This window comes from Gorilla gorilla, chromosome 23, assembly GCF_029281585.2.
Source record: "Gorilla gorilla gorilla isolate KB3781 chromosome 23, NHGRI_mGorGor1-v2.1_pri, whole genome shotgun sequence".
Taxonomy (NCBI): Eukaryota; Metazoa; Chordata; class Mammalia; order Primates; family Hominidae; genus Gorilla; species Gorilla gorilla.
This window is the reverse complement of record NC_086018.1, coordinates 34,709,905-34,732,818: the sequence shown is the minus strand read 5'-3', so window position 1 is coordinate 34,732,818 and position 22,914 is coordinate 34,709,905. Positions and strand designations below refer to the sequence as shown.

The window sequence follows — 22,914 nt, the reverse complement described above, 5'->3', positions numbered from 1 at the left end:
TTGTAGAGGTGGCCTCGGTGCTGTCTAGGGGAAGTTGGGACTGTGGCAGGCGAGGGAGATAGGCCGGCTGCTCTTCTGGAACCAGAGGGGTGGTGCAAGAGGCTCTCCCTCCTCCTGCACCTCCTTGGGGCCTGGGAATACAGGAGGGGCCCTCACGAGGGCACTTCTCCTTCCTACACACTGGATCCTGGGGCTGCACCCTTTCTAGCACAAGAATGGAATGGCAGGATGAGGCATGCTGGGGAAACAGCAGCAAACACCTCTGCTCGTTCCACTAAAAGTGTTGAGTGCCCTTTTGGTGCCAGGCACTGTGCTGGGGATGGGGACTTGACAGCGAGCAGAGCAGACATGGTGCCTGCCCTCACGGAGCTTACATTCTAAGAGGGAGACAGACATTAAAAAACAAACAAGTAAAAATGCAATGGCAAATCATGCAGAGTGAAAGAGATGGCATGCTGTGGGAGGGAAACCCAGGGAACCTAATTTAGAGGAGCAGAAAGATGCATTTCTGAGAAAATGATATTTCTCATGCAATCTGAAGCAGAAACAGGTGTTGCCCAGTTGAAGAGCATGAGACAGGTATGTTCCAAGCAGAGTAGAAAGCATGTGCATAGGCCTTGGAACAAGAAAAATCACAGGGTGGGCCAGGCGTGGTGGCTCCCACCTGTAATCCCAGCACTTTGGGAGGCCGAGGTGGGCAGATCACAAGGTCAGGAGTTCGAGACCATCCTGGCCAACATAGTGAAACCTCGTCTCTACTAAAAATATAAAAAATTAGCCAGGCGTGGTGGTGGGTGCCTGCAACCCCAGCTACTCAGGAGACTGAGGCAGGAGAATCACTTGAATCTGGGAGGCGGAGATTGCAGTGAGCCGAGATCGTGCCATTGTACTCCAGCCCAGGTAACAGTGCAAGACTCCATCTCAAAAAAAAAAAAAAAAAAAAAAAAAAAAGCACAGGGTGACAAAAAGATGAAAAGGTGGCCAAGGGCTGAAAAGAAGCTAAGGGACAGGGTCAGGTGGCAAGACATAGGGAGAGCTTGCTCACACAAGGTGTCAGGAATGCATGTGAACCCATTTAAGGGTTTCAAGCAAGGAAGTACTGTGATCTGATTTCTGTTTCAAAAACTTCCTTGGCTGCTGTGCAGAGAAGAGGCTTCAGAACAGATTAAGCCGTAGAAGACCCCTAAGGAGCATCTGAGTGGGAGATCGCAGCAGCTTAAACAGAGAAAATGCTGGCCAGGTGCAGTGGCTCCTGGACTCTTTGCTTCTCCTGGACACCACACTCTTGAGGTCCCTTCCACCTCTCTGTTTTCTCCCTCCCACCTCCATCCTCTGCTCATCCCATAAACATCTGCGAGCCTTGGGACTCCCTTCCTCACCCCTTCTCTACTCACCCAACACACTTTTCCTGAGCAATTCTCTTTTCATGCCCATGACTGCAGTTACCACCAGGACTAGTTTGGATAATTCTAGAAACAGATAAACCCCCAAAGCTCAGTGGCTTAACGCAGTACAAATTCCTCTCTCCCTTACATAAAGTCCATTCAATAGCAAGAGGAAAGAAGGGGGTCTCTCAGCACTTTGGGAGGCCAAGGCAGGAGTATCATTTGAGCCCAGGAGTTTGAGACCAGGCTGGGCAATGTAGCAAGACACTGTCTCTACAAAAAAATTAAAATTCAAAAATTAGCGGGGCATGGTGGTGCACACCTGTAGTCCCAGCTACTCAGGAGGCCAAGGTGGTGGGATCTCTTGAGCCTGGTAAGTCGAGTGTGGCAATGGGTCATAATGGCACCACTGCACTCTAGTCTGGGTGACAGAGTGAGACTCACCTCTGTAACCCTGGCACTTTGGGAGGCCGAGGCGGGCAGATCACCTGAGGATGGGAGTTCAAGACCAGCCTGGCCAACATGTCAAGACCCCATCTCTACTAAAAATACAAAATTAGCCAGGTGTGGTGGCGCATGCCTGTAATCCCAGCTACTCGGGAGGCTGAGGCAGGAGAATCACTTGAACCTGGGAGGTAGAGGTTGTGGTGAGCTGAGATTGTGCCATTGCACTCTAGCCTGGGCAACAAGAGCAAAACTCCATCAAAAAAAAAAAAAAGGAAGGAAAGAAAATGTTGAGCTCTTGGCAGTTTATGAATTCCTCTCCCTTGACATTGGGAGAGCAGCGTGATTACGACCATTCGACAGATGAGAAAACTGAGTCTTCAAGAGGTTACAGTGGTTTGCACAACATGACTCATTTAGTAAGTGCTGGCTGTGGACTGTGAGCCCAGGTGTTCCAATTCCCAGGCCCTGCCTCCTTTCTTTCTGTGATATGGTCTTAGGAGAGTTAAAGAAGTGGGTCAAGAGAGAGCTCAAAAATAAGCCACTGGGCGTTTGAAGTGTGCATGCTTTGGGCTTCCTCTTTCTTGTTGTGCTTTTATTGAAATTTTGAAATCTTAAGCTTCCTAAGTCTTGGTTTCCTAACCTGTGAGATGGGAAGGATGACTGCCGCCCACTTCCTGGGCTACTGTGAGACTTAAACAATGGTAGACGTAAAGCACTTAAGAGAATGTCTGGCACACAGTAGGTGCTCAATCAATGTCAGTCTTCCTTCCCTTTGAAGAGGACAGAGGATCCAGCCTGTCTGGCTTTGAGAGCTGGTGACATATGCCCACTGTCATGCAGTTGACTGTGGGTGATGGATTTGACCATCAGCCCTGCTGCAGCCCCAGCACAGGCTCTGAGAGCCAGCCAGAAGGCTGAGTCAGTTCTCTGGGTGAGTTCCCATGCTCTGGCCATGAATTTATGTAGGAGGATCCAGTCACACAGCTGCCTTCTGGCCGGGATGTCCCTGCACAGTCCCCAGCAGCAAGGCCTCCCTGAGAACATGGCTTGCGATGGGGCCTGATTCCGTCTGCTTCTAGCCACATCCCCAACTCCTGGGTTCAGCCAACTGGCAGGTGTTTCCTGGCTCAGGAAATGTGAGAGAAAGAAGCCTGTCCCTGCCCACCTAGAACTCCCTTGTCAGCATCATCATTTGTCTGTGCTCTCATGGGGCCTCACAACAGAGTCTCAAGGTGGGAGGCATGCTCTTCCTCTGGACAGATGAAGAAAAGGATGCTCAGAGAGGTAGGGTGACTATCCACCGGTGATAGGATGATAAGTGGACAGGCTCCCCCAACCCTGCTCTTGTCCAATGTGCACACAGATTCAGGGTCAATGACGGCCAAGTGAATTGAGCCTGCATCCCTTGATGACCAGAGGGAGCCAAGCCCCCTTCTCTCTTCTTGCTACTGAGTGGACTTTTTGTAAGGGAGAGAGAAATTTGTACTGTGTTAAGCCACTGAGCTTTGGGGATTTATCTGTTTCTAGGATTACCCAAACTAGTCCTGGTGGTAACTGCAGAATGAAAAGAGAATTGCTCAGGAAAAGTGTGTAGGGTGACTAGAGAAGGGATGAGGGAGGGAGTCCCGAGGCTCATAGATGTTTATGGGATGAGCAGAGGACAGGAGGTGGGAAGGAGAAAACAGAGAGTTGGGAGGGACCCCAAGAGTGTGGCGTCACATCAGCCAAGGGAAACAGGGGGTTGGAGAAGGGAAGAGGGGTCAAAATGCCCAAGGCTACCCAGAACTCCAGTGACTTAGATCTGAATGTGTCCATTGTATTAGTAACATAGAAGTACCCGATGCCCCGGCTAAGATGGGTTTACTGGGGGGATGGGGCAGAAATAAGATGACTCCAGCTTCAGAAACTGGGTCTGAGCATAGACAATGGCTGCAGGCCTGGTTTGAAAGCCTGGGCTGCAGAGGGCCATAGAGCTGCTGGAGGGTTTAGGGCACTTCTTTTAAGAAGACAGAGTCTGGGGCATGTTTATAGCCAGGGAGGAAGAGCCAGGAGGAGGAGGAGGCACTCAAGACGCAGGGCTTCATTTTTGCCATATCTATGCTTTTCATCTCAGCCTGTCTCAAATCCTATTTGAAAATAGAGTATAAATAAATGATCAAATAATAAGACAGTGTTCATTCCCCGCCAGCCAGTGACCTTGAAAGGGTCTTCACAACTGTCTTTGTTCTCTCCTGGCTTGTGTCAGATTTACTCTGTCTTCCCCAACAAACACTGACTGGGCACCTGCCCTGTGCCAAGCCCCAGGCTCAGGATACAGAGCAAGAGCCAAGCCTCTGCCCTCAAGGAGCTCACAGTCTGATGGTGCAATGGACACAGAGCCATGACCCAGGGGGACACTGGGACCCATACACTGAGAAATGCCATAGGTATGTCACTGCAGGAAAGGAAGAAGGGATTAAGTGTTTCCCAGGACTGAGGAGGGTGGGAGTGTCCTGGAGGGCCTCAGGGAAGAGGCAACACCTTAGCAGGGCTTTGAATGACACCCAAGAGTCCACTGGGCAGAAAGAGGCACAGCACGTGCAAAGGCCCTGAGGTGTGACAGAGCAGGAGCCTATAAGGGCTTTGGCATGGGTGGAGCCCAAAGGTGAGAACAGCAGCCGAGCCAACAGCTTACACTGCAGGGTCATTTTTGTTTTCTGCAGACTCTAATGATACTATGTACAAGGGCATGAAATGATGCTCTGTGGCTCCAGTGTCAGGGAGAAATTTGAGGATCCAAGGAAAACTACTGGGGATTCATCCACAGGGTGTCCACTGCATGCAAGGCAGTGCTCCAGAAGCTTGTGACATGTGGGGAACAAAACGGGCAAAGAGTTTCACCCTGGGGGAGCTGATATAAGTCAGACAAAAACCAGCAATCATAAATCGCCTTCAGCAAATTCTCCTAAAGTAGATACTTAAGTGAAATCCTTCAATAAGGGTATCAGAAGGTGATACTTGGTATGAAACAAAGAAAAAGTAGGACAGCATGAGGGAGAGGAGGGGCATGGTGTGTGAGGTGTGGACAATTCAACCTTAGTGTGGTCAGGGAAGAAGAAGCTCACTGAGCAGACTCGTGGGAGATAAGGAAGTGAGCCATGTGTGTAGCGAGAGGGAGGAGGGAGCGGCTGGTGCAAAGGCCCTGCAGCAAGAGCCAGCCTGGCGTGGGGGGTGACTGCAAGGGACCAGTGTGGCTGAGCAGAGCAGGCAGGAGAGAGCTGTGGGACCTGAGTCCAGATCAGGAGGGTCCTGGGGGCCCTTATACCTTTGGCTTTTACCCTGAGCAAAATGGAAGTCACAACCTAGGCTTGAGCAGATAGGGGACACAGTCTGACTCCTGTCTTTAAAGGATCATCCAGTCTCCGTGTTGGGAAGGGATGAAGGTGGGGCCAGTGTAGGAGCTGGGAGCAGGGTAGGAAGATAATGGGGTAATCCAGGCAAGAAAGGATGGTGGCTCAGACTAGGGTGGAGGTGGTAGAAGGGAAAGAGGGGATCAGTTCCTGACCCATGCATGATTTCCTAGTGGATGAGATGTGGGCAAGAGAGAAAGAGAGGAAGCCAGGGATGACTGCAGGGCTTTGGACTGAGCATGAGGAGGATGGAGTTGCCAGCCTGTGAGGTGAAGGAAGTTGCTTGAGTAGCAGGGTCGGGGAGTGAGGGAGCCCAAGAGTATGGATGTGTGGGGCTTGAGGTGTCTTCCAGCCATCCCTGTGAGGTGTCAAGAAGGCTGTTGGAGAAGCCAGTCTAGGATGCAGAAGCCAGCTGTACTGGAGATAGAAATCGGGGAGTTGGCAGGGCACAGTGGCTCATGCCTGTAATCCCAGCACTTTGAGAGGCCGAGGCGGTCGGATCATTTGAGGTTAGGAGTTCAAAACCAGCCTGGCCAACATGGTGAAACCCCATCTCTACTAACAATACAAAAATTAGCCGGGCATGGTGGCGCATGCCTGTAATCCTACTACTTGGAGGGCTGAGGCAGGAGAATCACTTGAACCCGGGAGGCGGAGGTGGCAGTGACCTGAGATTGCGCCATTGCACTCCAGTTTGGGAGACAAGAATGAAACTCTGTCTCAAAAAAACAAAAAACAAACAAACAAACAAACAAAAAACACAAACAAACAAAAAACCAGAAATCTGGGAGTTATTGATGTGTAGCCAGCATGCGTGAGGATGTTCCCATTTGTCCCCAAGGATCTAGACATGACACAGGGAGGAGGAGGTGAAGGCCCTGTAATATAATAGAGTCAGGAATATTTTGTAAAGAGCACCATCAAAGCCATATTAATAGGAGGACTGTGTGTGTTTCTCATGTCGATCAAGCTGTGCTGTCTTGGAAAATCAAATACTTTCGTGTTTACCTTGAAGTAAATCTAAAGAAACCAGCCAGTGCCACTGCTGAAGTTGAGACACAAAGTTGAACCCAAGCACCTTCCATGTTTTCCCAGCAACGTCCCTCGGCCTCAATTTACTCGTCCATAAAATGGGCACAAGCCTCCCCATAAGAATGCTGGGAAAAACAAACAATGACAATGTTTGATGCTGTGGCTTTTATGATTAGGATTGCCCTTACTATCATTAAAGGGCTGGGCACATAGTAGGTGCTCAGAACGGTAACGATCGTCATACTTCATAACACCAGTTGGGGAGGATGGCGAGTCCAGCCCTTCCTGGCTGGGGCCCCTGGAACACAGCACAGGCAGCAGCTGCCAGCTGGTCACATGGTCAATTAATGCCAGCTGTGGTGAGCGCCCATCTGACGCCGCACGAGCATCTGCCTGGTAGGAACCGAACCAAGACCTGTCAGCTCAGGCTTCATGGGGATCCCAACAGCCCCAAGGCCTGGGAGGGCCAGACCTGGCCACACACCCCAGCCTGGACCCCGACGTGAACTGGAGCCCAAGACGAGAACAGTAATAAGAATGGCAGAGTCATTTGTTGAGAGCCAGGCCCTGTTCTAAGTGCCTTAAATGTCATAATTCATCAATACACAGAGAACAAAGGGGTTCCCAGCAGGCAAAGAGCAGGGTCCCCCAACACCATGCTTAGGGTACCAGAGAGGATTATTTGATTACAAACAATGGAAACCAACTGTGGCTGACTAAAGCAAATAAAATGGGGAGGCCGGGTGCGGTGGCTCACACCTGTAATCCCAACAATTTGGGAGGCCGAGGTGGGAGGATCACTTGAGGCCAGGAATTCAAGACCAGCCTGGGCAACATAAAAAAAAAAAAAGTTTTTTAATTAGCTGGCTATGGTGGTGCATGCTTGTAGTCCCAGCTACTCAGGAGGGCTGAGGCAGGAAGATTGCTTGAGCCCAGGAGTTTGAGGTAGGAGTGAGCTATGATCACGTCACTGCACTCCAGCCTGGGTAATAGAGCAAAACTTCCCATCTATAAATAAATAAATAAATAGATAGATAGATAGATAGATAGATAGATAGATAGATAGATAGATAAAATAGGGGTGGGGGGGTTTATTTGGAGGATATTGGCTAGTCCACCGCGTGGGATCTGAAAACCAGGACCTGAAAATGGGCAGGAACTGCAGCAGCTCCCAAGCCTGGGAAGCTGGAGCTACTCGATGGCCTTGTCGGTCCAGGGCTGGAATGACTGCTCTTTGCTGTTTGCTTCTCTCTCTTTGGGGATGGGGTGCTTGTCCCTGTTGCTGTCTGTTCCTGGCTCAGGGTCCAGGACAGAGGGTCTGATGAGCTCAGTTTGGGTCAGTGTCTAAGGGAGGGCAGGAAGCCTTAATGGACTGGGCCCCAAGACTGCACCCGATGAGGAAGAAGCGATGGCTCTAAAAGACATTAGGGTGCTGGAACCAGAAGGAGGAGGAATAGACTCTGGGTGACCCTAAATAACAAACATCCGTGACTCCTGGGTCTCTGAAGACAAGCAGACCCAGATCCAAATCCCGATTCTGCCACTAGCTGCCCATGTAAACTTGGACAAGTTCTTTTGTGTCTGAGCCTTCGTTTCCTCATCTGTAAAATGAGGATAATGAAACCTGCTGTGACTGTCCTGAGAAGGCACTGTCCGGGGGCTCTGTGAATAGGACTGCGTGTAACAGGATGCCAGGAGGTCCTGGGGGCTCCTCCTACCCCAGCTTCCCTCTTAAAGGGCTCTGAAGGGGCTCCAAAATTTCACTGGGAAGAACAAAGTTACTAAATCCTCCAGAGCCATCTCAAAGAAGGTGTCATTCTTGGAGTCCTAGGATTTTCTATAGGTCCAGTGACAAGATACACCAAACGATAGGGCAGCATTTACCAGGGAGAGATGCAAGAGAGGTGTTGAGGGAAGCAGGCAGAGTGCCCCGCTGTCTTTCTATGAGCCCAGGAGCGCCCGACACCTAATCTCACCTGCCCCTCCCCAGGTCAGGCACCATGAGCATGTCTCCAACCACTCTGAGCCATTAAGCCTGCAATGCACCTTGAGCCACCAGGTTTCAACAACCCCATGGTGCATGGAGAAAGCAACAGTGGAGATGGCAGGGCAGAGACGAGGGTGGCCGCTGTCTGGTGTAGCAAGGACTCACAGGTTTCCTGTGACTTGGGTGGACATCACAGTAGGTGGTATGGACTTAAGCCAAGGTCCACCTTGCTATCAAGATCAGGGGCTCTGGGAGCCAGAACTGTCCCACTTGCCTCAGATAATTGGGATAAAAAGGGAGAATTTGAGCCAGAGCTGCGTTTTCCAAGATCCCAAGAACCGCACATGCATGCACACGTATACATGCTTACACTGCTCACACATGCATACACCTAAGCACACACTGCCTACACAAGCACATGCACACATACACATATGTACACACACATACACATGCACACATGCATGCACACATGTACATGCACATGCGCCCACACAAACATATGTACACATACGCATACGTACATGCCCATACGCACACATGCACACACACACGCATGCATGCACACATGTACATGCACACACTGCCCACACATGCACAGGCACACATACACATATGTACATGTCCACACACACATGCACACACATGGACACACATATGCATGCACACATGTACATGCACACACTACCCACACATACGGGCACACATACACATATGAACATGCCCACACAGGCACAGGCACACACACATACCCCAGAGGGAAGCTCCCAGTTTCATATGAGATTGCCATTTCAAAATGAACAGGATTGAGTCTTAGTAACCAAAATGAGATTGTTATTTTTAATAACTAAAAGTGACTGGAAAGTTATAGAATGAAGTGTCCTAGAGGAAACCAGCTACCCAGCAAGAAAAATGAAGCTCAGCAGAGCACAGGGGAGCAGTTATTAGAAAAAAACAATAAAACAGAACAGAATCTTTTCCTGTTTACCTCACAAGCTGAGGTTCCTCACACAAACTGGCTCCATTAATTACTATTATCTCCCAGTTCCAGGCTGGGAAGCTTGCTTGGCATCCTCCTAGCACACAGAGGAAGCCTCTATTAATTTGGGAACCTGAAGTTTAAACAAAAAAACGGCTGAGTTGGAGACTTTCTCGCTGCAGCCTATTGCCTTCCTATCACAAAGTGTGTTTGCAGGTGAGTTCACCGGTCTGAAGGATCTGGGAGGAAATTCTAAAACTGTTCAAGGCACAACAACATTCTCCTGCTAACATTCTAATTTCATTCCTCCCCTTCTCCCAGGTGATTCCATTTCCTCCCAAATTAAGATGGAGTATGAGAAGGCACCGAGGAGCTGGAGGCAGGAGCTCCAGACTGGAGGCCAAGTGTTGTCATCTGCAAGCCGTGTGACCCGGGACAAGTCTCTGTCCCACAGATCCCTGCGTCGTCACCTGCAGCGATCATAACACCCAGCTCAATGAGTCCATGTGAAGAAATGAAAAAGACCATGTGAGAATGCCTGTGGTGACCTGCTAGACATGTGTGTGATTACCTAGAGGCTAAGGGAGCTCCCTTCAGGTCTGAGTCCCGGGATCACTGTGCCTTAAGCCATGTGACCTTGGGAAAGCCAACTGCTCCCAGGCCTCAGTTTGCTCACCTGTCAAATGGAAGCGATGCTGGCATTTCTGTCAGCAGTGTTGCAGGGATAGGATAGAAGGAGATGAAGCATTGTGAGGCCGAGGCAGGAGGATCACTTGAGGCCAGGAGTTCGAGACCAACCTGGGCAGCATTAGCAAGACCCCCATCTCTACAAAAATAAAAATAAATTAGCCAGGGATAGTGGTGCATGCCTGTAGTCCTGGCTACTTGGGAGGCTGAGGTGGGAGGATCGCTTGAGCCTGGGAGGTTGAGGCTGCAGTGAGCTATGATCACACCATTGCACTCCAGCCTGGGTGACAGAGTGAGACCCTGTCTCGAAAGGAAAAAAGAATGTATCCGACCATTTTAAAACCAAAGCGGAGCACATGGTAATTACAGTCACCAGTATTGTTTCCTTTAATTGCAACTCCTAAAATCAGGGATCCAAGGGACGTCAAAGACATACCCAGGGTGTTTGACCTCAAACTAGGAATCGTTGTGTTACCCTTTCCCTCTCTCTCTTGGGCCCAGTGGCTCATCTCGTGGGCCCAGCGGCTCATTCTAAATGTAATGTGAGTGATTACCTCTAGAAACCTTGTCATGACTCCAGCTGACTACCCCAACACCAGAAATCAGACCCGAGGCTGTCGAAATGGCTCAATCACTCACTCAGGACCAGTGGAGGCAGCTGACAGATTTTAACCTCTCTTCGAAAGAGACAGTGCATTGTCTCCACTTTGGCCTACTAGAGAAGCTTCCAGGGGTTTTTATTTTGTGAGCATCTATTTTGTGCCCATCTTCTACCAGCTAACTTACTCTGCTTAGGGGACCCCTGAGGTAACACCCACCATCACCCTGCTTCCCAGGTGAGGGTGGCACGGTGGCTATTGCAGCAGCGCTGGGATTGGAGCCCAGGTCTGTCTGCCCCAAGCCCACTCCTTCGCCTCCCTGTCCCAGCTTCAGCCGCCGCCGGCCACTGAGCTTGCCACCTGCATGACCTTCCCCTCTCCAGGAGAGACTTTGCTCGAAGGACGAGGGACGTGCCACCCAGGCATTTCCTCTGATGACCGCAGGATGAATTTTCCCCATTCACTCATTCTCCTGCCCGTGAATCAAAGCTTGTCTTTTTTTTTCTCTCTCTGCCTCCAGCCCTTGAGTTTCCAATTTCACCATTAGCTCATTGAACAGTGGCAGCATTCCCGAGCCTCGTTCAGGAAAACTTCATCTTCCGCAGGACACAGAGGGAGCACAAGAAGGTAGAGCCTGAGGGGACTGGAGCCGAGCCAGAATCGCACCACCACCCGTGGGGCCGCCCAGAGGCAAAGCCTGGGGCCCGCATGGCTCCCCGGGCTCCCTGTGGCTCTCCGGGCCTCCGTGTGCTCTGTAAACCATGGGTCCGCATCCTAAGCCCAGCAGATGCTGTATGACATATAAACTGTAAAGCGCTAGAGGTACGTGAGGGGTAGGTATGGACTGGGCAGAGGAAGGGGCTTGTACACAGTGAAATGCCGCACCCATGCCAAACAACTTTGCAAATGCCAGGGAGTAATGTCGTGCCCTTCGCGATGCCCAGAGAATGCCCCAGCATGGAGATGAGCCAGGGGGCCCACGAGAGTGAGAGAAAGGGGTAACACAACCGTTCCCAGTTTGAGGCCAAAGACCTTGGGTGTGTCTTTGAGGTCCCTTGGATCCCTGATTTTAGGAGTTGCAATTAAAGGAAACAATACTGATGACTGTGATTACCATGTGCTCTGCTAAGTGCCCCAAATGCTTATCTTCTTCTATCCTATCCCTGCAACACTGCTGATGGAAATGCCAGCATCCCTTCCATTTTACAGATGAGCAAACTGAGGCCTGGGAGCAGGTGGCTTTCCCAAAGTCATATGACTTGGTGCATGGTGATCCTGGGACTCAGACCCCAAGGGAGCCTCCTTAACCTCTAGCTGGTGGGGGGCAAGCACAGAGCATTGTGTCCCATCCAGGGAAGGGCCCAGGGAATGTGGCTTGTCTCCACCTCCCTTCACCACCACACCTGGCCAAGAGGGGCAGGCCCAAGCCCAGAAGAGCTGTCCGCACTGGACTGTGCCACAGAGTAGGGGGTGCCTGCCGGACGCTTGCATCTGGAGGCAAGTGACCCTCAAATCATGCTCAGGCTAAACTGGAAGCAAAGGGGAGACTGCAGATCTCAAGACAATTGGAACATTGAAGAAATTAGGCCAGGCATGGTGGCTCACACCTGTAATTTCAGCACTTTGCGAGGCCGAGGCAGGAGGATCACTTGAGGCCAGGAGTTCGAGACCAACCTGGGCAGCATTAGCAAGACCCCCATCTCTACAAAAAAAAAAATAAATTAGCCAGGTGTAGTGGTGCATGCCTGCAGTCCTAGCTACTTGGGAGGCTTAGGTGGGAGGATCACTTGAACCTGGGAAGTTGAGGCTGCAATGAGCTATGATCACACCATTGCACTCCAGCCTGGGTGACAGAGTGAGACCCTGTCTCAAAAGGAAAAAAGAATGTATTTGACCATTTTAAAACTAAAGCCAGTTAGTGTAAGGCATTGTCAGAAATAGTTATACTCCCATTCTTTTGATATCTGTGTGGTTTTATCCATTGATTGAATAATTGATTGAAACAAGATCTCGCTATGTTGCCCAGGCTGGATTGCAGTGGTGCAACCATAGCTCACTACAGCCTCATATCCCTGGGCTCAAGGGATCCTCCTGCCTCAGCCTCTCGGGTAGCTGGGACTACATGCACACACTACCTCACTCAGCTAATTTTTTTTTCATTTTTGTCTTGTAGAGATGGGGGTCTCACTTTGTTGCCTAAGCTGGCCTCCAACTCCTGGCTCAAGTGATCCTCCTGCCTCAGCCTCCCAAAGTGCTGGGATTGCAGGCATGAGCCACTGTGCCTGGCCTTTTTTGTGGTTTACTATCCCCACATGCTCTCCAAACCCAAGATGTCTTGAGGCCCATCTAGAGAGTCCAAAATCTCCCTGGACTGAAAGTCAGGAAGACCTGGGCTCTTATCTAAGATCTACTAACCCCTACTTGCTGTGTGCCCTTAGGTGAGTTCCGACTGTCTCTGAGCATCAGTTTTCTCATCTGTGAAATGAAGCAATAGACTCACCTGCCTTCTAAATGCCTCCCCACTCAGGCTTTCAGGGAGCCCAGTGGGTTGCATGTCACAGGTCTGTGGTGCTGAGTGCAAGTCTATATTTTCTTTACAAATATTTATTAAGCACCTACTCTGTCAGCTCCTATAGATGCATAGCCTCAGATTATTAATTCAACCCCATGCAATAGAAATAGAAATGGAGGCATTCTGTCATTCAGAGAAGGAAGCGGAGGTTTCAGCAGGTGAAGTCACTCGCCCTTTGTCTCACAGCGGCATTCAAACACGGGCTCCCGGTCTGAGCCCATTCCATTTCATTCTGCCACCTCCCCACATAAGGAAAGCAGAAAATGGAGGGAAAGGCTGCTTCTCCCTCCGCATGGCATCCTATGAGGTGCTACAATTGTTATTCCCATTTCACAGAGCAGGACACTGAAGCACAGGCAGGTGCCCAGAGTCACACAGGATCTAAAGCCCCTTGCAGTCATGTAAGCTTAACCATGGGGTTGGCCAGGTGCAGTGGCTCATACCTGTAATCTCAGCACTTTGGGAGGCCGAGGCGGGCGGATCACGAGGTCAGGAGTTCGAAACCAGGCTGACCAACATGGTGAAACCCCGTCTCTACTAAAAGTACAAAAAAATTAGCCGGGCATGGTGGCACACACCTGTAATCCCAGCTACTCAGGAGGCTGAGAGGCAGGAGAATTGCTTGAATCCTGGAGATGGAGGTTGTAGTGAGCCGAGATCACACCACTGCACTCCAGCATGGGCAACAGAGCCAGATTCTGTCAAAAAAAAAAAAGAAAAGAAAGAAAGCTTAACCACGGGGATGCACTGCTGCCCCCACCTCGAAGCACTCAAAATAGGAGGGGAAGGAGACAGCAGGAAGCTCACAGGTGCCAACCAGTAATTAGGTATGAGACAGCGACACTGTGGAGGCCAAGAGGATCTGAAAAGGGGCTTTGATCCCAGACCAGGACAGCAGGAGGCTGCCTGCAGGGGCAGAGGCATGGAGGATGAACAGGATTCACTAGGCAGGGGCGGAAGAAGACATCCCACAGAAAGAAACCAGAAAATAGCAGGCACAGAGCACCTCATCCTGTGTGGGGGACAGTGTGCCACCCGGGTGAAGGATGCAAACTTGGGAAAGCTTACTGCACTTCCTGAGGGAGGGGAGAGACCAGGAATGGAGCTGTGGGGACCAGCAAGGTGGGAAGGAATGCCAGCAGCTGACAGTGCAAGGAGGGATGGGGGTGGAGAGATGCTAAGAAATTATAGCACTGTTTCCCAAAGCCAGGTTCCAGTTTTTGGGGTTCTGTGGTCACTTAAGTCTGGAAGCCTGCCTTCTACATCACTCTCTGGGAGAGTCTCAGGCACAGGAGCCTAGGCAAGGCTTGAAGTCAAGCAGCCATAGAACCTGTTTGGCTGTTTAGTGCAGGTTCTTAAACTTGCTTTGCCACAGAACCCTCATGTGGCCATTTTAATTTTAATTTTGATAACCATATCTAAGATCCAGCGAAACTCACGTGCCACTAGATTAACTACGAGGCAAGTTAACTGTGGAAATGAGTGGATTGAGCAGAAGTGAATCTGTGGTTCCATAGCATATGCCTGCTCATAGTAGGTGCTTAATGAACCTTTACTGGAAAGACCCATGGATAGAGGTGAGCTCACCACCTTCTGGCAAGGTGTGGGGTTCTATGAGAGGCTTCTGCTGCCTCCTCCCTCCACTCCTGACCTTTTTACCCATGGGTGTTTATTGACTTTGCTGTGGGCCAGGTGCTTGCTTTGCTTACAAGAGCTTATCAAATTCACACTACCCTATGAGGCACTGAGAGGGTGAGAAACTGGCCCATGGTCACTCAGCAAAATAAGTGGCAGAGTTTGCATTTTGATCCAAATTTGACTTACTCCAGAACCCCCTTTCTTCATCATTAGATTTTACTGAGTCTCAAAAATCTACCTTTATGCATTCACCTCTGGCTTAACTGCTCCTGTTAAACATACACATTTGAGGTCTGTGTTATACCAGCAGACATTTACACTTTAGTGTGAATGTATATTTTGAAAAGAGTACCTGAGGTGTGCATATACTACTAAAAATGCCAATATTAATATTACCACTAGTACTGATATTATCACTACCAATGTTTGTTATTTATTGAATACTTACTCCATGCCAGGTACCGTTATTAGCCTGTTAAAGTTATTAAATCATTTAACTATCACAACAATGTGATAATTAGGATAATTGTTCAACAAAAATTCACTCCCCTCTGTCTCTCCCTAGGGGCGTACCCTTCTCTCTCCCATTGATCAGCTTTGGCCAATAGGACTTCCCCTTTAATTCTCCTCTTTACCATCAGAACATGCCTTATGTAGCCGGTGGCCCAAAGAAGATGAAAGAAAAATGGAGAAGACCTGTGTTTAATCCACAGTTCAGAGCCAAGCCTAGCAAGCCCCACCTAGATAAGCCAAACCCAAGCCTCCTCCTCCCCAGCCTCTCTCCAGATGCATGAATGAAAAAAACAATAGTTGTTGTTGATGTTACTAAGTCTGGGGGTGGTTTGTTCTATAGCAATAACTGACTAAGACCCACGGGTACTATGAGAACTCCCTGTTTACATATTTAAAAAACTAAGGCACGGGGAGATTCAGTAACTGACATGTGTTCACAAAGCAAGTTAGCGACAGCAAAAATTTGAACCCAACCAGTCTGGTTCCAGCACCTATCATCATACGATAGGGGTTGGGAATCTTAAAGAACAAATCCCAAATAACAAACCAAAAGAGGCAAATAACAGCTTCGTTTATGTCCAAAGTCAACAACAGATAGCACCTCCAAGCCAGAATCTGAACATGTTGGGAAAATACCAAGATTGACATGAGCTGAAAGAACTCATGAGGTTTCATTCTCAGTAGAGCTTCAAGGACTCTTCCCAGAGAAGGGGCACAGTTCCATAGAGAGGAGTTCAGAGAGCAGCAGGGCCAGCACCAGTGGTCATTAACAGTTGTGGAACATGATGAAGTTCATGGCCACCCTCTGGTAAGATGTCACTCATGGTATGTGTCCCCATCCAGCCTCCTGAGGAGGAGAGAAGGAGACAATGGGTCAGGGGAAAAGGAGAGCAAGAAAAGGAGGTAGTTTACATATGAGAGATAGAAGGAAGCTGTCTACCCTGCACTGCGGAATTCCTTTATTAAAAGAACTTTGGTTTGAGCGGGGTGGCTCATGCCTATAATCCCAGCAGTTCAAGAGGCCGAAGTGGGAGGATAGCCTGAGCCCAGGAGTTTGAGACCAGCCTGGGCAACATGGCAAAACTCTGTCTCTACAAAAAAAAAAAAAAAAAAAAATTAAAAATGAGCCGAGCGTGGTGGCATGTGCCTGTAGTTCCAGCTAGTTGGTAGGTTGAGAAGGGAGGATCCACTTGACACTAGAAGGTTGAGGCTGCAGTGAGCCATGACCTCGCCGCTGCACTCCAGTCTGGGAGACAAAGCAAGATTCTGTCTCAAAAAAAGAAAAAAAGAAACCCAACTTCATGAATATCACGTTGTGAGTCCCCTGTGTTTATTTCAGTGTCCTTGATGAGCCAATAGAGTAATCAAGGCACAGAAGAGGGATGTGGCTTACACCAGATAAAATAATACTGAGTAATTTTCTGAGTCAATAGGAATCCAGATCTCTCCAGAGTCCTGGACCGAGCATAGTTTGAGGATGCCATTTGACATCTGAATGTGAGCACTAGAAAGGCCCTTTGGCTTCCTGGGGTCCAAGTTCTGAGAGATGGGGAGATGAGGAGACCCAGAAGGGCCAATGACTGGTCAAAGCCACATGCAAAGCCCACCAGGTTACTCTACGGATTGGAGATATCTGTAGCGATATCTCTTAAAATTTCTATGCCCTCTTGCCTCCCTCGTCACCCCTATGGTTCTCCCACCCTTTCCTCTAACACCCTGAAAAACTTCTCCTGAATCCTAAATAGAGGGCTTCTTGTTCATTTCTTTCTCTTCCTTTCTTTTTGATTCTGTATCCCTAAGTTCTTCCAAAAACCTAGTCAAGAATCAAGAAAACCTGATTAGATGACAGCAGGAAAGCAAAGGCCAGGAACACCCATTCATGAATAAGTTTGGCTTGCTCTTACCCAAAGAATAAGCTTCAGTTTATAGCCTCTCCTTTTAGTTCACCTAATGTTCCGTCCTCATTCTCTCCTCCCAATACACAGCTTCGGGGTGATTCTACCATAAAGTGAACCAGGCAATTGCTTATGCCCCAAAACCCCACTCATCCACAATTAACACTCCTCAGGCTTGAGTCACGATGGCAGAAGGATGTATTAGTTCCCACATACACACTTCTACTTTACCCAAATAAGTGTGTTTGTGTGAAGGCTACACCACAAATGTGCATATGCAGCCGGGCATCCTTTCAAGGGAAACATGGTGCTCAGGGATGTTTTATCTAGAGAATCCATTGAACTTGACATTGTCAGAAATTTATTTAGGACAAATGCAAACTAGCAGGAACTGTGTAAAATATTCAGCACACAACATGAGTTGGACACAATCAGGTACCCCGCCGCACCCTTGAGAATCTGGCTTGTGGATGCTCTTCCAACACTGGGACCGTTTGACCACAGGTAAATTCAGCTCATAGAGGTCATCATTGCCTGGGCCAAGCCTGTCACACAAAGTGGTCTGTCTGAACTGGCTCTCAGAACTCACTAACCAGACTGTGCTTCCAGTTGATATGGCATTTTATAAGCAGCATAGATCAATTGGAAAAGTGAATTATTCCCGGTTAGTGACTAATAATAAGATAATAACATTATAACCACCTCCCAAAAAATGTGTAGGAGCTGAAGAAAATGTAGCAAGAGCAGAAAAATTGAATTAAGTTATGCAAAAAAAATCAAGAGTGGGTGACGTTGCGAGAAGGCAAAGAGCAGTTAATTTGGCTTCAGAATTAAATTACTCCTCTGTTATAGATGAATTTAGCACCACAAAATGTAGGTAAATGTATTTAAATGATCATAGAGCTTATAAGTCCAATAAATCATTATGATCTTACTGAGATGGCTTGGTTCACTTTTTTTTTGAACCTAAAAACACCTCATAACAGCCTGCAGTGAGATCTGGGGCCTGCCGCTGTGCCCAAACAGGTTTCATCCTTGTCCACTGTGATCCTTTCTGGTTCTAGCTCAGAGACAGCACTGGCCAGCCTCTCTGTCTGAACATCTCTCTCAGATGTCTGTGCAGGTCTCAGCTCCTTGGAGGGGCCTTCTCTGATCACTCACCCAAAAGAGGACACCACCTCTTCACTCTCAGTCTCACCTTCTCCCACGACCAGCCTTTCTCTCTCCCATAACCTTGTTTTGAATCTTTTGTATCTTTCATAGCCCTTCCTACTTTATGAAAGAATCCCATCTTGGCCGGGTATGGTGGCTCACACCCGTAATCCCAGCACTTTGGGAGGCCGAGGCAGGTGGATCACAAGGTCAGAAGATGGAGATCATCCTGGCTAGCACGGTGAAACCCCTTCTCTACCAAAATACAAAAAATTAGCTGGGCATGGTGGCATGTGCCTGTAGTCCCAGCTACTCGGGAGGCTGAGGCAGGAGAATCACTTGAACCCGGGAGTCAGAGGTTGCAGTGAGCCAGGATGGCACCACTACACTCCAGCCTGGGCAACAGAGCGAAACTCCATCTAAAAAAAAAAAAAAAAAAGAATCCCATCTCATTTAGCTGTCCATTTGCAGGCTCACCAGAATAAGTGGGAGATGGGAAAGATGGTAGAACATGGTGTTTGAGAGGAAGGCCACGGGGCCAGGGAGCTCTGCCACTCACTCACTGAGACCAACCCTGGGCAAGTGACTGGATCTCATGGGGCCTCGCTTTTCTCATCTGTAAGACTGGGATGATAATACCCTCCTCCTAGGGCTGTTTTGAAGATGTGATGAATGAATGGACGTAAGGCAATTAGAACAATGCCTGGAACATAATAAGCTCTGTATGCGTTTCTAAAACTTTTTTTTATCATGGAATATTTCCAATACAGACAAAAGTAGAGAAAACAGTAGATGTGGAGCATTCTTGATCTGAAAATCTGAAATCCAAAATGTTCCAAAATCCAAAACTTTTTGAGCACCAACAGGACGCCACAAGTGGAAAAGTCCACACCTGACCTCATAACACATGAACTTTGTTTCATGCACAAAATTATTTTAAATATTGCATAACAACACCTTTGGGCTATGTCTATAAGGTATATATGAAACATAAATGAATTTCATGTTTCGAGTTGGATCCCATCCCCAAGATACCTCATTATGATATGTAAATATTCCAAAATCCGAAAACTCTGAATTTGAAACACTTCTGGTCCCAAGCACTTTTTGTTTAAGGGATACTTGCCTGTATAATAAATCCCTATTTACCCATTGCTGAGTTTCCATAATTGCCAATTTAAGGTCAATTGTGTTTCATCTATATTTTCATCCATTTCCCCCTAGTTTTAGGTTATTTAGAAACAAATTACAGACTTTACATAGTTTTACCAGTAAATATTTCAGGAAGTATCTCTAAAGGTAAAGACTCTTCATTTTATTTTATTTATTCTTTAGAGACAGAGTCTCACTCTACTGCCCAGGCTGGAGTGCAGTGGCATGATCACAGCTCACTGCAGCCTCAAACTCCTGGGATCAAGAAATCCTCTTGCCTCAGCCTCACAAGTAGCAGGGATTAGAGGTACACGCTACCGTGCCCAGCTAATATCTTTTTTTTTTTTGTAATTTTTGTAGAGATGGGGTCTCATTGTATTGCCCAGGCTGGTCTTGAACTACTGGGCTCAGGCAATCCTCCTGCTATGGCCTCCCAAACTGCTGAGATTACAGGCGTGAGCCACCACACTTGGCTGAGGGCTCTTTATTTTAAACATAACAACAATATCATTATCTCAGCAAAAAATAATTAACACGTTACCATTATCACACCTTGAAATTGAACTTTTGTCTCCCTTGGCCTCTGCTATATCCCCAGGCCCTAGAATAAGGTCTAGCATATGGTAGGTGCTCAATAAATAGGTGTTGAATACAGGAGCGACTTCTCTCTTTGCTTTAAAGGCCTCTGAAGCTTCCTCCATTCAGTTAGATTTGTCTGCTATGTACACACTTTCATATTAACTTTGGTTTGAATACTATTTAATATCTTATAGTCCTGGGGGTGGGGGGTAGGAGGCACTGGGGAGGTATGAGAGCATCAACTATATTCAACAAACATCTCCTGCCCCCCTGCTGAATGTCTGGCCCCATCTCAGGCCCTGGGATGCAGGGGTGGTATAAGGCACCATTGAATAAAACCAGCTCAAAGTTCATGTAGAAGAATGCAGAGCCGGGAACAACCAGATCCTGCGAAAGAGAAGAATATGGGGGAAGAACGTGGCTTATTAGAGATCAGAACATATTAAGGCCCCTATAATCAAATCTGAATGGTGCTGGTGAGGAAGCGATACATAGATCAGTGGAACAGAACAGACAGCTCAGAACTAGATCAAAGTATTCATGAGAATTTAATATGTGGCAGAGATGGTATTTCAATTATGCTGGAAAAGGAGCAACTGTTTTATTAATCATGCCAGCACAACCAGCTAGCTTTTGTAAGAAAGTTGAAACCTCCTCCTACAATCACACACATAAATAAACCCCAGATGGATTAAAGAGTTAACAGCCCCCAACATTAAAATAATAAATATCTTGGGAGAAAATGTAGGAAATGACAAGGGTGATCTCAGAGCATTTTTAAAAACACCAAGAGAGTCATATTTTTAAAGAAAGACATATTTTACTACATAAAAATTACTTTTGTGGCAACAGATATTCACAACATTGATATAAAAACAAAAGATTTAAGCACAAAACTATTTGCAACACAGATATCAAGCAAAATGTTAATATCTATATATACAAAGAGCTGTTACAAACTGATAAGCAATGAACAAGGAGAACTGGAGTTAGGCAAAGGATAAAAATAGGCAAGACACAGTACAAATCTAAATGGCCAACAAACATACAACAATATGCACAAACTCACTATTGTATAGGACATTAACTGAGATTTCACTTTGCCCCTATTAGACAGGCAAAAATTAAAAATAATGCTAACACCTGTTGCTGGAATGGATGCTGGGAAACAGTAGGAAAGCACTCATGAATTGTTGGAGAAAACGCAAAGTGTTACAGCACTTTTGGAAAGCAATCTGGCAACATTGACTAAAATAAAAAATACATAGGCTCTTCAATTGAGCAATCCCCCTCCTGGGAATCTATTCCATCAAAATAAAATCTCCAGTTAGAAGGATGTATGTACAAGGAGGTTTATTGCAGCACTGCTTATAGCAGAGGGAAAAAAAATTGGAAATAAAGTGAACGTCTGTCAATAGAAGACCGGATGAAGAAATTATAGTAGTTCCTCACTTTGAAAAATGATGCTGCCATTAAAAGAATGAATTAGAGCTGCAGAGGCTGACTTGGAGGGATTCCCACGGGTGGTGGTGTTTGAATGAGTAAAGCAAGACACAGAAAGGGTGCCTCGTATAATCCCATTCTGTAAAAGAATGGTCCAGCTCTCTGTATGTGAGTGGCATCTGGATATGCGCAGGTGTGTTTGTGTGTGAAGATGATCTGCGTGTCTGTTTTGCTTATGATTGCTTGAACACCTAGAGATATATCGGTTGTAACATGGGTACGGAGATGGGAGAGGGATATATACATAAAGAGGAAAGAGACAAGCAAAAGAAAAAAAGCAAGGCTGAAAAGGGACTAGCAGGTATGACTTCACCTCGATTATGCCCTTCTGCAGATTATCTACATATATATCTATGTTGAAAGACAAAATGATTTCATGGGAGAATTCATAGCACAGAAGGGCCCGGCTTGTTCAGAGAAACAAGAGGAGTGTAGCTGGAACTCTGTGGGAGTAGGGGAGGAAGGTGATGGAAGAGATTGAAGGTCAAATCTCACAAGCTGTGTGTAGACGTCATCAAAGGTTCTAAGCAGAGAAATGCTACAATATCACACCTTTCTTGAGCATTCTCTGTGTACCACAGAGTCCTAGGTCCTTGATATAAATTCATAAATTCTATACTGAGGAGTCATTATTATTTTTCCTATTTTCCAGATAAAGAAATGAGGCTCCATGAGGGGGAGGCAGTAGGAGCTCAACATGTAGCTCCAGACCCCAGGTTCTTTCCACTATCCCACTCAGTTTGGCCTCCATAGGTAAATATAGTTCCCTTAGCAGCAAGAGCAGGCGTAGACATAAGCCCTGAAGCTCAGCAAGGAGCTGGGAAGAGGTCCAGGGCTCAGCAGACACCTGCTTGCCACTCTGAGTAAGTGGCAGTGGGGGAGTCACCTAACCCGCGGAGTCTCTCCCCACTATGGGGCCCTAATTGTGTACTGGGCAGGACTTTGGCAACAGGCGGAGCTGTGTGCAAATTACAGCTCTGCCATTTGCTGGCTGTTTGGCTTGGCAGGGTCAGCCCCCTGAGCTTCAGTTTTCCCAAGGTTTTTATCGCATTAAGGGAGAAAATGCCCAACACATAGTAGGTTATCTATTAATAGGAGTCTCTATAGTACTAGAGCCTCAGGGCCTAGAATCTTGACTGTATCACATATTAGCTGTGTGACCTTGGGCAAATTGCTTACCCTCTCTGTGCCTCTTGAGGGCCATCACAGAACTTCCCTTGAGGACTTGCTATAAAGATTAAATGAGTTCATATGACGCCAAGTATACCAAGCACACAGCCATACTCCCCAAGTGTCATGGAAACCGGGTGGTCAACGTGGTCTCCTGCCATTGAGAGAATATGCTATTATTATCAATTTCCTCCTCTTCTCTCTAACTTACCCCTACCCCACATTTATCAACTAC

At 47.6% G+C, this 22,914-nt stretch overlaps 1 protein-coding gene across 1 annotated transcript in view; it reads right to left on the bottom strand.

Annotated features, from left to right (window-relative positions):
• Window positions 1–22,914, bottom strand: part of LOC129529433 (uncharacterized) — a 49,702-nt gene that overhangs the window by 15,381 nt on the left and 11,407 nt on the right. Inside the window, exons 3-5 of the mRNA XM_063704711.1 lie at window positions 16,169–16,474; window positions 15,865–16,075; window positions 13,656–13,775 (exon numbers count right to left, since the gene is read on the bottom strand). Coding sequence (XP_063560781.1) covers window positions 16,345–16,474 — 130 coding nt within the window. The 3' untranslated portion in view covers window positions 13,656–13,775; window positions 15,865–16,075; window positions 16,169–16,344. The remainder of the gene's footprint in view (window positions 1–13,655; window positions 13,776–15,864; window positions 16,076–16,168; window positions 16,475–22,914) is intronic.